At 37.9% G+C, this 14,390-nt stretch overlaps 1 protein-coding gene across 2 annotated transcripts in view; it reads left to right on the top strand.

The window, feature by feature from the left end:
- Positions 1–9,965: 9,965 nt before the first annotated feature.
- Positions 9,966–14,390, top strand: part of ASB5 (ankyrin repeat and SOCS box containing 5) — a 42,277-nt gene continuing 37,852 nt past the window's right edge. Inside the window, exon 1 of one of the 2 annotated variants that reach the window (XM_067551697.1) lies at positions 9,966–10,272. In XM_067551697.1, the coding sequence (XP_067407798.1) occupies positions 10,077–10,272 (196 nt within the window). In that variant the 5' untranslated portion in view covers positions 9,966–10,076. The remainder of the gene's footprint in view (positions 10,273–14,390) is intronic. The other variant, XM_067551699.1, reaches the window with a different exon arrangement.

Here is a 14,390-nt window from a genome sequence, read left to right on the forward strand (position 1 = left end):
TGGGTTGGTCTGTTGTCCTGAGCATTGTTTGATTTGGGTGAGGATTTGTGCCATAGTGGTAGGTGTTTAGTGTTGTTTAAGCCTTCCAGTGGTGTCACTGAAACGTGGATTTTGTTTTCAAAGTGCTCGAAAAAGTCTCTGAGCCGTTTGGCAATGGTAAGTAGGAAACTTCCCCTGTAAAGCTCTGGGATTTAAAAGGTCTAGATTTCTAGCCTTTCTGGTTGCAAAATACTGCAAAAAAAAAAGGTTGCAAAAACCTTTCAAATGTGAATAGAGGCTATGCTATCCTCTGTCTGAAGACCAGTAGTTCTCAACCTATTTACCACTGTAGGCTGCATATGCAGCTCTCTATGTGTTATGTGGGCCGAATCCACACAGTACATGTATTACTTGTATGGCCCTGAGGATGTCACATGGGTGCAGCTGTGTGCTGATTGGGCCTGTTGTTGAGAACCCCTGCTGTGTAGATAGACAGCATGAGTGGCTCTGCTGCTGCTTATAGCTTTCCCACTAAACATCAGTGAAACTAACAAGACTATGATCAGTTTCACTGCTGCTATTTAGAACCCTATGGGTAGAAATGAAATAGTCAAGTATAATATCACATTTTCAATTTGCTGTTGTTTGGGAATACCATGAGCAGCTAGAGAAAAGGACCCAAAAACAGAAGCTGTGGAAAGGGTATAATAGTGAAATCTCTCCTGGCAGGAGTCAAGCTGCTGCTGGGTAGGCATATGGCCATGTGGAGTCCTCTCTGTGAACTGCATCTTGCAGCGTTGTACTCTTGGGTGGCATCGCACGCTGCCACGAGATGTCACAACATCGTGTGCTGCTGCCAGAGAGTACAATGCCGCGAGATTTCGCAACAGTGCACGCTTTTGCCAGAAAGTACAACGCTTGTGAGATCTCGTGGGAGCACATGCTGCCTCCAGAGAGTACAACGCTGCGAGATTTCACGACAGCGCACGCTGCTGCCAGAGAGTATAATGCCACGAGATGTCGCAGCGTCACACGCTGCCATGAGATCTGTATACTCTGGCGGCAGCGCGTGGAGCGCTGTGTGCAGGAGACGCAGCGCTCCAAAAGGCGGGAGAGGGACAGTGTGGTCTTGGGGCATTGCGCAGTACTATAATTCTTAATCATTGATTGATTCTTTTAATTGTAAAATAGTAGTTGTAGAAGTGAATTTACTGCAGTTTTTATATCATTGATATCTAGCAAATAAACTATAACACTACATAAAAGTGGTTGTGCCTAATATTTCGATTTATGGTACGTATGGCCCACTTGAAGTAAATTTAATTCAAATCTGGCCTGCCATTGCAAATGAGTTTGACACCCCTGGCATAGGGAGTTCTCTGCTTTCTACCTCCTCCTCAGTCCCACTTTGTTTCTCACTGTTGATATGGAGAATGAAGAGAATGACAGGAGAGCACCTATTTAAGCTGGATGGGAAATTGTGGGCAATGGTCGCTTCCCCATTCCCATGAAGAAAGCTCAGTCTACTCAAAGGAGGGATGCAGAGCAAGCGGCTGTTGCTATATTCAGAAGTAAATAAGATACTCTGGAAAGAGGTACTGGGTATGGGAGAATTGATTTATTTGAGAGGAGAGTACGGTGGCACAGGTTTTCACCCTGGGCTAACATGCTTAGTCCTCTGGCTAGTAAGTGTGGGAGATTTTTTAAAAAATACTTGATTTACAACATATATCAAATTAACTTGACATCTTATAACAATATCTCATTCACCAGCATCAGCACACTAGATAGGAGATGAGCCCCCAAATGTTCTTGGCTCCAAAACTGCTTCTAAATATGCTTTGGAGCCAAAGGCAGCCCATTCTTGGCATCAAGCTAATTTGCTTTTGCCCACTACATAGCATACAAAGCCTTGTAAGGTAAAGTCCTTTAATACGTCACTGGTTTAGCTGAGACCTTCACACTTCATTGTGCTTTGCATTCTATGGCAAGATGCCTGTCTCACTGATCTACCTCACTGTGGTTTTATCTCAATCCCTGAGTCAATTCCTTGTTCTCTGTCACAGTGTATTTTTACGTCTCCTGTCAAAGCACCAGTAGCTTTTAACTAGAGATTGTCATTCCTTTTTTCAAGCCACGATATGTTTTGCTGGGTCTGTCATCGCTTAACTGATACCATTCTTAGGAGAGGGACTTTTTAAATAAAACCAAAACATTAACAGTAGGATAGCTACCATGCCATGTGACTATGGTATAATCTTTTAAATCTAACCCATGTCATGACATTGGAGCCAGGAAATAAAAATTGGTCACTTACCAGCACCAGTTGTATCTTTATTATATGGTATCAGAAGTAAACTAAATCTTTGGCAAAAATAGGTTTCTCTCTCAATCTGGAGGATAACCTGACTGAGAATTGGAAGATAGTTCCAAACTTTCCTGGAAGCAAGTGGAATGGAAGAGAAATCAGATACGTTGAAATCCTTCCTCCTCCTGCATGTGGCAGATCTCACAGAGTTATTGGAAATGTATGATAAATTCCAATGGGATCAAATTGCTAGACAAAGTTACTAAAAAGGTCAAAAATAATTTGATCCAAGCAAAAATATTACTTTACATTAAACCATATACAAAATGAGACCATTGTCAATTATCTTAAAGACCTACTAAGTAAAACTGAATAAGTTAAAGATTGATGTAGTCCAAAAGATTTTAATAAGGGCAGCAAATGCAAGAAAAGTTGTGGAGGTCATGTCTTGGCTTCAAAATGCCAAAGTAGTATTAGTTTGGGTTGCAAGCCAAAGCTTTTGCAGCCCTTACTTGAAACAGAAAATATAAAACTCTTCACCTTCAAATCTCCTTTTCATAGATTGATATACCTCATGTGCGGAGGCAAAGCATCATATCCTCAATCTTTGAGAATCTGGAAAAGTTGGAAGTAATTGTTGATGATCTCCTGATTTTTGGGAAGAAAATAATTAACACAATGAAAATATGTAATGTTCTGCAGTTTCCCACAGAAAATAACCTTAAATTGAACAGTAACAAATGCCAGATAGGGGTGCATAAATTTAGATAAATAGGATGGACTAAGTGACAGAGGAGTTTGAATGGACCCATGAAAGGTGGAGGCAATTGCATAAATGGAAAGACCTGCAAAACAAGGAGACCTTACAGAGATTTATGGACATGATAACCTATCTAAGCAAATTCAACCCTAATTTGTCACAGTTAAGTATTCTGATGATCGTTGAGCTCAGAATGATGCTTGACAGGATAGAATATCACCCAGGATGATTAGCAAGCATTAAGGCATTAAAAAAAGTTGACACAGAAGTACAAATAGCAAAATATTTTGAGATTCAGAATGATCTGAAGATCTCAGGTAGGTTAAAACTGTCCCTCTACAAATGGTAGCCCCGTGGTATTTGATTCTAAAGCAGTAATTAAGACTGAAAAAGAAATGTTGTCAATTTGCAAATAAGCCGTGTTACAGAAAGCACTGTGCAAATCACTAAGTATACTTCAAAAAGTGATCATGGAATTGCGAGTACTAAATATGAAATAATACCCCTGTGTGCAGCTCCTTATTGTGGACATCGTTTCAAGACTACCTATAAATTGTGAAAGCAGTTACCTGTAGGAAGAGGTGTTTAAAGTAAATAGGATGTCATTTATTTTATGTTTATACAGTGCCTAGCACAATAGGGTCCCAAATTAGATTGGGTCCCCTGGGCAGTACAGTAGACGTTCATTAGTAGTAACATATTGGTGCCCTTTTGCTACAGTGCTCTATCCTAAGCGGCTATTGATGTTACGGAGTGGGGGTGTCGACAACTCACAGTAGGGAAAGTGTTGCCAGGAGAAATGTTGCTCGTAAGCATTGGTTGCTCTTACAAGATGTTGCTGCAAACAAGTGTCTACTGTAATACAAATATGTATGACTAAAATATTACTCATTTTTAAAAACAAATCGACAGGTTCAAGTGAGAAACAAATTACCTAACCTTATGACAGTTTAAAAGAATAATCCTGATGGATAGGCCGCAGAAAAAGTGCACAGACTTTCAAGCTTAAAAATGTACAATCTGAAAATCAGATCATGAAGGGTTTAAACTCAAGTTAAATCTACACTAGAGAAATGTACTTATTAAATACTGATTCCTCTTCTAGAAAAAATGGTCAAACACAAAATGTTCCAAACTGCTAACAGGTGTACTAATGCTACTTGGATAAAACTCTGTCAGTGGGTTAAGTACTGTTTGTTTGCTTTAGTTGCAGTGTGGATGCACACTAGCTGAAACAGTTTGTCTTCTCTAATGCTCAGTGCACTGATGGTGTTTTAAAAATCTTCTAGAATAAACTAGTTTTCAGAGTTGTGCTGCAATAACTATCCAGAGAGCATTATAATAGAAATGGTTTAAGTTAGTGCTTGGGCCAAACCTGCAAGGGCTCTTAATGTGACTCAGAATGGTTAGTGTGGATACACTTAACCATTTGCTTAACTTGGTGCATAACAAACAGCTCAATTTAACTACTCCAGTTGTCTAGCACAGTCAAAAGTTCAGTGCCCAGGTTAGACTATCTTATTGTAAGTGATTAGATAGAGTTGTTAAGTAGACCAAACACATTCATGTGATGACGTTGCTGATAGCTGGGACTGTTTGATATTAGACAAACAATTGTGATGGAATCTGTCGCCATGTGACTGGCAGTTATCCACTGGGTATAGTGTGAAGTGGTGGTACTTAAAAATATTGTAAAGTGGTATGTAAGAACCGGAGAAGTATGAAATCTAGACCTTCAGTTTGCTAAAGTATTTGAGTTAATTTTTAGGATTTTGAACAATACTAACACACAGGTGAGCCAGATTAGTTTCCAGCTACACATTTGTTAGTGTTCAGTGAGGCCTAGGGGTCTTGGCATGAGTTGGCACCTGGTCTGCCAGTGTTACAGCAGCCAGGGAACAAGAAGCGGTGGCTGTTTGTTTATGAGACAAAAAACAAAATCTTATTCTAGAAAATGGCAATTTATTCCACCAATATTCTTCACTTACATTTAGTATCAACTGAAAGAAAGGACATTTTAAAGCAGTTTAGGATGATGGAGGTTATTTTCTCAAAGCTGCAATATATAGGTGCAAATGCAATTTTTAAAAGAATGTATCTAAAAATACTATATTCAAGATAAACATGTTAAAAAGAATATATAGCAACAGAGGAAATAGCTGCAAGAAAATATATCAAAGTAAATGAGCAGTGCATTCCTATGGCATTAAATAAGTCAGATAAAGTGTTAAGTATCAGGGATTAACATCCCATAAACATTATAAAATAAAAGTCAGCTAGTCACTAGGCAGAGATAATAGTTCCTACTGGGCTAGATATTGACTTCAGTGGGAGTTGAGGCATCTCAGCACCTTGCAGGACTGAGCTCTTTGTCAAGAAACAATGACTTTAAAAGAAACAGGACGATCTATGAAGAAGAGAGAGGCTGCAATTAAAATTACTTGTATAAAACTCCTTTTGTGGTTATTGTTCTTTTGTGGATATTTTGACTTTCACATCTTTTAGTTATGTATCAAAAATATTTAAAGAACATTTAAAGCTCATCTTTAAAGAACTTGCTAAATGTCTCAGGAGCCTCATTTCTGCAGAACTGGCATTCTCAGAGCAGCTGTAATTACATTGTAAAGTAGAGCCCAGTTGTTATGTATAATTACAACTGAACAAACCTTTCCAGAACTGAGGAAAGAGCTCATAGTACATAGAAATATTTTTCTTTAATGAAGGGATAGTGATAGGGTGTTTTTGTGTTCCTACATTTTGTGTTCAGCTCCTAAGAGAATGAATGTTGTGTTCAGTTATTTTTCTTCATCTCAATTTACAGAGCCTTAAGATTGCCACACTGGCCTTTTCAAATATTGAACAAGTGAGCCAAACACAACAGAATAAAATAAAGATGGAAATGCAAGTGAATTGAACGAATAATAAGAGAACATCCTAAGGAATAACATGTTTTCCTTAATTTGTCACTTACTGCAGATGTCAATAAGTTACATTCATTAGATCAACTTCTGTTGGTGAGAAAGACAAGCTTTCGAGCTTGTGTCTCTCATCAAGAGAAGTTGTCCAATAAAAGATATTACCTCTCCCACCTTGTCTCTCTAATATCCTGGGACCAACACGGCTACAATAATACTGCACAGTCACATTAATGAAAGATACAGAATGGGTAAAAAATTGAATATAGAAGGACCACATCATCTAATCAAAGATTATTAGCATAAATTCTAGCTCTGCCCAATATTTTCAGAGTTCAGGGAAGTTTAACTCAAGGCCCATCTGTACACATAGGGTCAGATTCTGATCCTTTTTGTCATGTTAAGTAGTACTTTATTCTTGGAGCAGGCCCACTGAAGTCAATTGCACTGATTGAGGTACTATTCTTTGTAATTGAAGACATCAGATTTTGGTCCATACGGAGCATAATCCTACACTGTAATTAATGCACACCGTCCAAGCCCTGTACTGGACACAAACTCATTAATTTTCTCCTGGGTGTATCTATAGTGTTCTGAGTGCTTCACAGACCTTAATGAAGTTATCCTCACAACAACCTTTGTGAAATTAGGTGGTATTATTATCCCCATTTTACAGAGGGGAACTGAGGCACAGAGATTAAGGTCAAAATTGCCATATATGTTTGTGAAATTTGGATGTCTAAATGGAGACACTTAAGGTTTTCAGGGTGCTTAGCATATTACAGCATTATATATGTTTAGAGCAGAGTTCCCAGTGACATCAGTTAAATTTGTGAGTTTTCAGCATTTCTGCAAATCTAGCCCCAAATATTAGGAGTTGGTCACTCAAAAGATGAGGAATACAGAATTAGTGGCTAATTTGGTTTAAGAGATTTACCCAGCATCTCGTAGAAACTGCGGCAGAAACAAGGAAATATAATTTTTCAGGGTGGTATTCAATTGCCGCCTTTCTTTTTATACAGTCCCTCTGCACATCTTTCAGCTTCTGCAACAAATAAGGCAAAACACAACACGCCCATTAATTACAAAACCCTGGTTCATTGCTGCAGCAAAGTCCATCCAGTACCCTGAATGAGGCAGAGGTCCTGTGGAAAATATAATACATAATTATGATGCAGGCATCAATTACACAATACATATGTGCAAGAGGGGCAAATTAAGGCTGTAGAGGCAACCTCATGTAAGCAAGAAACGAGAGGTAGTTCTTCCACTCTACTCCGTGCTGATTAGGCCTCAACTGGAGTATAGTGTCCAATTCTGGGCACTACATTTCAGGAAAAATGTGGACAAACTAGAGAAAGTCCATAGAAGAGCAACAAAAATGATTAAAGGTCTAGAAAACATGACCTGTGAGGGAAGACTGAAAAACTGGGTTTGTTTAGTCTGGAGAAGAAAAGACTGATGGGGGACATAAAAGTTTTTAAGCACATAAAAGGTTTTTACAAGGAGGAGGGAGAAAATTTGTTTTCCTTAACCTCTAAGGACAGGACAAGAGGAAATGATCTTAAATTGCGGAAAGGACAGTTTAAGCTGGACATTAGGAAAAATTTCCTAAGTTTCAGGGTAATTAAGCACTGCTATAAATTGCCTAGGGAGGTTGTGAAATCTCCATCATTGGAGACTTTTAAGAGCAGGTTAGACAAACATCTGTGATGGATGGTCTAGATAATGCTTGGTCCTGCCATAAGTGCAGGAGACTGGACTAGATGACTTCATGAGGTCTCTTCCAGTCCTATGATTCTATGATAAGGAAAATATAATTTCTGTTTGTTAGTGATTGAAGCGGAAATTGGCAGCCGTAGCTAGGAACATAGTGCACATTTATCCCTATGGAAAACATGCCACCTCAATTCAGTGTCAGATAACAATATGCCAAATATAAAAAGGGATTTTTATTTGGCAGTTTCCCAAATACTCACCCATACTTCTAAGGATATTATTAGGAAAGCAATATTTATGCTAGCTGGTTGCTGAAATGTCTATGAACAAACTTTAAGAAGAAACTGAAGTATATTTTCAGAGTACATTTTTCTATGTAAAATGCATTATTTGTGCATTGCTTTTTCTAATTAGTCCTGTGATTTTGCATACATTCAAATTTCTTCAGAAAAAAACCATAAGACTCTGCTTTCTTTAAGATAAAATTAAAAGCACAATTTTGCTTCAAGCCAGAGTGAGGGCTTGATATTTATTCTCAAACAGACATTCTCCTTCCATCTCTCTGCCCACAGAGGTTTCTTCACAAATGGATTTCAGAAGCCATTGCAGTTTTCAATTTGATAACTTAGTCTAGGAGCTAGGTGGTATAGCAAATTCATAATTTTGCCATTTTTTCTCTGGAAATATGCGTTCAAATCGTATTTTGAGTCCCAGATGAAAATGTGTTTGGTGGTTCTGCATGAAGGCCTGATCCAAAGATCACTGAAGTCAGCGGGAGTCTTTCTACTGAATTGAGTGGGCTTTGGATCCTGACAATAATCCCTCCTGCACATCTGCCAACATTCTAAAATTCATGCAGAATTCTTCATGATTTGTTATTGTTGTGCAAAAGAGCCAGGGGTGGAATAGAAAGGGTGTTTCAGTTTTAAGATTAATATAACTTGGCAGAACATATGAGGAAGTTCACACATACTACAGTATGACAGACTCCAGCCAGTGTTGTTAGTTTCTCCCTGTTATGTACATCAAATTAGAGAAAATTAAAGGCGTAACCTGACCAGATATATTTAACAAAACACCTTTGTTAAAATTTCTAATAGAGTAGGAAGTTACAGTATATAATATTTGGGATGATAATTTCATACCACATTTAAAGAAATTAATTCCTTTTTTATTCAAAAAGTTATTAAGAGAAAGAAGTGTGAGATCCTCGGAGGTTTTGTAAAGGTATGTTATTTTTGGATTGTGTCTCCCTTAGAAGAATCTTGATCTATCCTGCTGCTCTTCAGTTTGTGTCACATTTTGAAGTCATTGCTTACTCATGAGCAGTTACTCGCAGCAATGGAACTGCTGATCAGTGTGAGTAATGAGTTTACAGTATATGAGCAAATCAGTTCTCTTTGAAGAATCTAAGGAACGTGTTCAAAATAGGGTGAGAAGTAAACCTAGCCACATCATAGATATAAAATAACATGGTACATCATAACAAAAATGTGTATCATAGACATTAGAGATAGAAAAGACTTATTAGCTCATCTAGTTCATCTCTCTGCCAGTGCAGGATTATTCCCTATTTTATATTTATTGGTGCTTTGTCCAGTGAAATTTTAAATATTCTGAGCAGCAGATCTAACTGTAAAAGCAATGTGGGATTTGTTTCTCCTATTAGCTATTTGATATTATTTCAGTTAGCAGTTATGTAAACCATACTTACTAGATGCATAACAGGTATCTGGAGCAGCATGTCACTATTCCAGTCATTCCTGAATTAAAGAGACACTAAACTGGTATGTCCTGAATTTATCCTACATTTTGTTTTCTTATCTGTTTGCAAAATCCATGTAATTCAGAAAAAATGCTACTGTCAGGGTATAGAATTAATGAAAAACTTGGCCGCAATCCAACATCCTAGAAACCTAACAATAATAAAGGTATGTACATGAAGAACAGAGAGAACATGTCTGGGGGAAATTGATTTCATATTCAAGGGTACAAAGCTTTTTATGGCAACACTGAGTAACAAAAGAGTCTTAAAATAATACTTGTGGCAATGTTTTTAAGTAAGTAAAAATAGAAATAACTAGACAAAATAAAAATACAATCTCTGGAATGAAATAGATCCTTTAAATGAAAGCACCTTGGAAACTGTGAATCTCGGAAACTGTGTGGATATTCCGCGCCAGTTGAATATCATCAGGCCAGCACAAGCTGTAGTGAACTCAATACTATGTACAGTATAAATAATCCTCATATTTTGAGCAGCAAGCATCATGACCAGCTGATATTTTCTTTCCTCAGGACCAGCTGTTCCTGGGAGTGCCTGACTGGAGCCATATGATCATATCAACACATTTGAGAATTGTACCGAAGCACTGACAAAGACTCTGGTGCAGCAATGACTGTCATAGAGGAAAATCGCCCTTTTGCCCAGCAACTCTCCAATGTTTACTTTACTATACTTTCACTTTTCTGTTTTAAACTTTTTGTGAAAATCAGCCTTGCCATCCTCAGTCATTTCTACATTGTAAAAGGGAACCGTAAAGAGGCAGCAAGGATAGCTGCTGAATTTTATGGAGTTCCTCAAGGGCAAGGTATGTCTGTACTTAATTAGTTTATTGCCACTAGTTTATTCTTCTTGTAGCTAACTATTTATCTGCTAATATGATTTTTTTTAAATATTTTTATTAAGCCAAGTGATGTTTGATTTTATTTTTTTCAGTATAAAATAGCTTGGATTACAATAGTGTTAGTTTGTTTATATTGGGCCATGTTCTGCCATCCTTACATTAAGTAGACATTTTCTCCATGGGTAGCTCCATACATTATGAGTATGGATGGTGGAATCTACTATGATTAGAAAATCTAACTCTTATCTCTCTTTATTTTTGATATAGTTTATAACAAAAAATTTATAAGGAGGAGAGTTCCAGGAGAAACATATCTATTAGAAAATATGATTACTAAATTGTAGATGAATGTGGGGTACCATATAAAACTGAATTATTATAGCAGCACTGGTATGACTCCTTTAGTTAAAATTGCCTAACACTTTCCATTATAAGTGCATATATTTTCATTTTTCCTATTTTCAATTGAATATAATGCTACTAAACTTTAACTATTAGGGTGAAATTTTCTGTGCTGGGTGATTGACTCAGGCAGAGTTTTTTAGAACATTTCAGCAAAATCAGTGCATGTATTTCTGAGAACAAAATTAAGGAAAAAATACGTTGCTTTGCCCATGTTAAAATTCTTACAAGCTTTTCTTTGAGATGCTCTAGCATCTTCATGCTTTAAAATAGGGGCTTGAAATTTGGCAGGGAGGTCACCAAAGTGTCAGAGATGGGCTTTTTGGCATTCTCATAGAAATCCGCTCATATTTGGTAAAGTTTTAAGCTGAAAATTGAAGTGTGCACATGCTCAAGCAGAGAATTGTTAGTTTGGCAGAATTATTCTCCAAAGAGTCCCTCTGTTCTGAGCACGTTCAGTCTCCATGCCATTCCTATGTGCCAACCAGACTGCACATACAGCGTCCTTACAAAGTGAATGAGTATGCTCCTGCTTAGCTCAGGACCTCAGGAATGAAGTTTCCCGGCAATTGCATGGAGCAGCATGAAGGAAAAGAAAGTACCCTGAACTGAATGCAGTGAGGTGGGGAGCTTGTGAGGGAGACTGAAACAGGAGCTGGTTCAGAGACAAGGACTAGGAGAGGCTGGAGTGGATAGGAGTAGAAGGAATCAAGCTTAGAGGAATAGGGTAAGAAGGATATTTAACCATTACAGCACACTCCGCTACAGAATCTGGAATTGAACCCAGGAGTCCTGAGTCTTACTGTTCCTTTGCTATCAGCAAACATCTGTGAAATCCACAAAGATGGGTCTCATCCTCCTATGTGGCTGGTCTATATAGAGGATAAGGATTTACTACTGTTAGCTCAAGTGTCAGAGAGGTCTGTGCTGATCTAAAGATACCAGTTCTGCAAGTGACCCATTGAGCAACATAAATTTTGCTGGCATAAGTGCTTATGTAGCCACGTTATGTCCTGCCGACATAATAAAACCACCTAAACAAGTGGTGGTAGCTATGTTGGTGGAAGAGCATCTCCTAATGACAAAGCACTGTCCACACAAGTGCCGATGCTGGCAAAATTTATGTCACTCGGGGGGTGCTTTTTTCCTGCCCCTGAGTGACAAAATTTTTGCCAGAATAAGTGCTAGTGTAGACAAGACCTCATACTGTTTTGCTGTAACTAGTGACCCCCTGATCCTACATAACTTAATTTCTCATCAGATTTTGTCATGCAGACCATTGCCGTGGGCAGTGGTTTCTATTGTTTTCAGCTGTGTCATTACTTAAGGGGCTTAACTGCTCCTTTATTTAGCCAGAACACCCATTGATTTTAACCAGGTCTGTGATTGTAGATCAAAGATCTGCTCAATTGCAGCCATTAGCAACTTCCTGCATGATAGTATGTTTGCATTTTAAGGACAGATTAGGTCATATTGGTGGGGGAGTGGCACTATATGTGAAAGAAAGCATGAAGTCAAATGAAATAAAAAATCTTAAATGGAGCAAACTGTATCATAGAATCTCTGTGGATAGTATTTCCATACTTGAATAATACTATAGCAGTAGGGATATACTACTGACCACCTGACCAGGGTAAGGCTAAAAATAATAATAATATAAATTATAATAATTAGAGGGGCTATAAAAATAAAAAACTAAATAATAATGGGGGATTACTATCGCCGTGTTGACTAATAAATGTCACTTCAGGATGAGATGTAGAGAGAAAGTTTCTGGACATCTTAATTGACTGCTTCTTGAAGCAGCTTGTCCTGGAATCGACTTAAGAGGAGAAGCAATTCTTGATTTAGTCCTAAGTGGAACACAGGATCTGGTCTAAGAGGTGACTATACCAATAGCTGAGCCGCTTGGTAATACTGACCATAACATAATAAAATACAACACCTCTGTGGACAGCCCACCACGGAAGCATTTAATTTCAGAAAGGGTAACTACACAAAAATGAGGAAGTTTGTTAAACAGAAATTAAAAGGTAGGAGTGCCAAAAGTGAAATCCCTGTAAACTTCATGGAAACTTTTTGAAGACACCATAATAGACGCTCAATTTAAATGCATACCCCAAATTAAAAAACATAGTAAGAGGACCAAAAAAGTGCAACCCTGGCAAAAGAACAAAATAAAAGAAGCAGTTAGAGGCAAAAAGGCATCCTTTAAAAAGTGGAAGTTAAATCTTATTGAAGAAAATAGAAAGAAGCATAAACTCTGGCAAGTGAAGTGTAAAAATATAATTAGGAAGACTAAAAAATAATTTGAAAAACAGCTAACCAAAGACTCAAAAAGTAACAGCAATTTTTTTTTAGGTATATCAAAAGCAGGAAGCCTGCTAAACAACCAGTGGGGCTACTGGACAATTGAGATGCTAAAGGAGCATTCAGACAAGATAAGGCTATTGCGGAGAAACTAAATGAATTCTTTGCATAAGTCTTCCCGGGTCAGGATGTGAGGGAGATTCCCAAACCTGAGCCATTCCTTTTAGGTGACAAATCTGAGGAACTGTCCCAGATTGAGGTGTCATTAGAGGAGGTTTTGGAACAAACTGATAAATCAAACAGTAATAAGTCACCAAGATCAGATGGTATTCATCCAAGAGTTCTGAAGTAACTCAAATGCGAAATTGCAGAGTTACTAATTGTGGTATGTAACCTATCACTTAAATCGGTTTCTGTACCAGATGACTGGAGGACAGCTAATGTGATGCCAATTTTTTAGAAAGGCTGCAGAGGTACTACAAGCTGGTAAGCCTAACTTCAGTACCAGGCAAATAGATTGAAGAGTAAAGAACAGAATTATCAGACACATAGATGAACACGATTTGTTGGGGACAAGTCAATATGGTTTGTGTAAAGGGAAATCATGCATCATCAATCTACTAGAATTCTTTGAGGGGATCAACAAGCATGTGGACAAGGGTGATCCAGTGGATATAGTGTACTTAGATTTTCAGAAAGCCACTGACAAGGTTCCTCACCAAAGGTTCTTAAGCAAAGTAAACTGGGATGTCATGGGATAAGAGGGAAGGTCCTCTCATGGATCAGTAACTGGTTAAAAGATAGGAAACAAAGGGTAGGAATAAATGGTTAGTTTTCAGAATGGAGAGAGGTAAAATAAAGGTGTTCGCCAGGGGTCTGTACTGGGACCAGTACTGTTAAACATATTCATAAATGAACTGGAAAAAGGGGTAAACAGTGAAGTGGCAAAATTTGCAGATGATACAAAACTACAAAAGATAGTTAAGTCCAAAGCAGATTGCAAAGAGTTACAAAGGAATCTCACAAAACTGGGTAACTGGGCAACAAAATGGCAGATGAAATTCAGCGTTGATGAATGCAAAGTAATGCACATTGGGAAACATAATCCCAAGTATACATATAAAATGCTGGGGCCTAAATTAGCTATTACCATTCAAGAAAGAGATCTTGGAGTCATTGTGGCTAGTTCTCTGAAAACATCCACTCAATGTGCAGCAGCAGTCAAAAAAGCTAACAGAATGTTGGGAATCATTAGGAAACGGATAGATAATAAGACAGAAACTATCATATTGCCTTTTTACAAATCCATGGTACACCCACATTTTGAATACTGTATGCAGATCTGGTCGCCCCATTTCAAAAAAGATATA

Source organism: Emydura macquarii, unplaced genomic scaffold (assembly GCF_026122565.2).
Source record: "Emydura macquarii macquarii isolate MOO-44397 ecotype Brisbane River unplaced genomic scaffold, CSIRO-AGI_Emac_v2 contig_1363, whole genome shotgun sequence".
In the NCBI taxonomy this organism is placed as follows: Eukaryota; Metazoa; Chordata; order Testudines; family Chelidae; genus Emydura; species Emydura macquarii.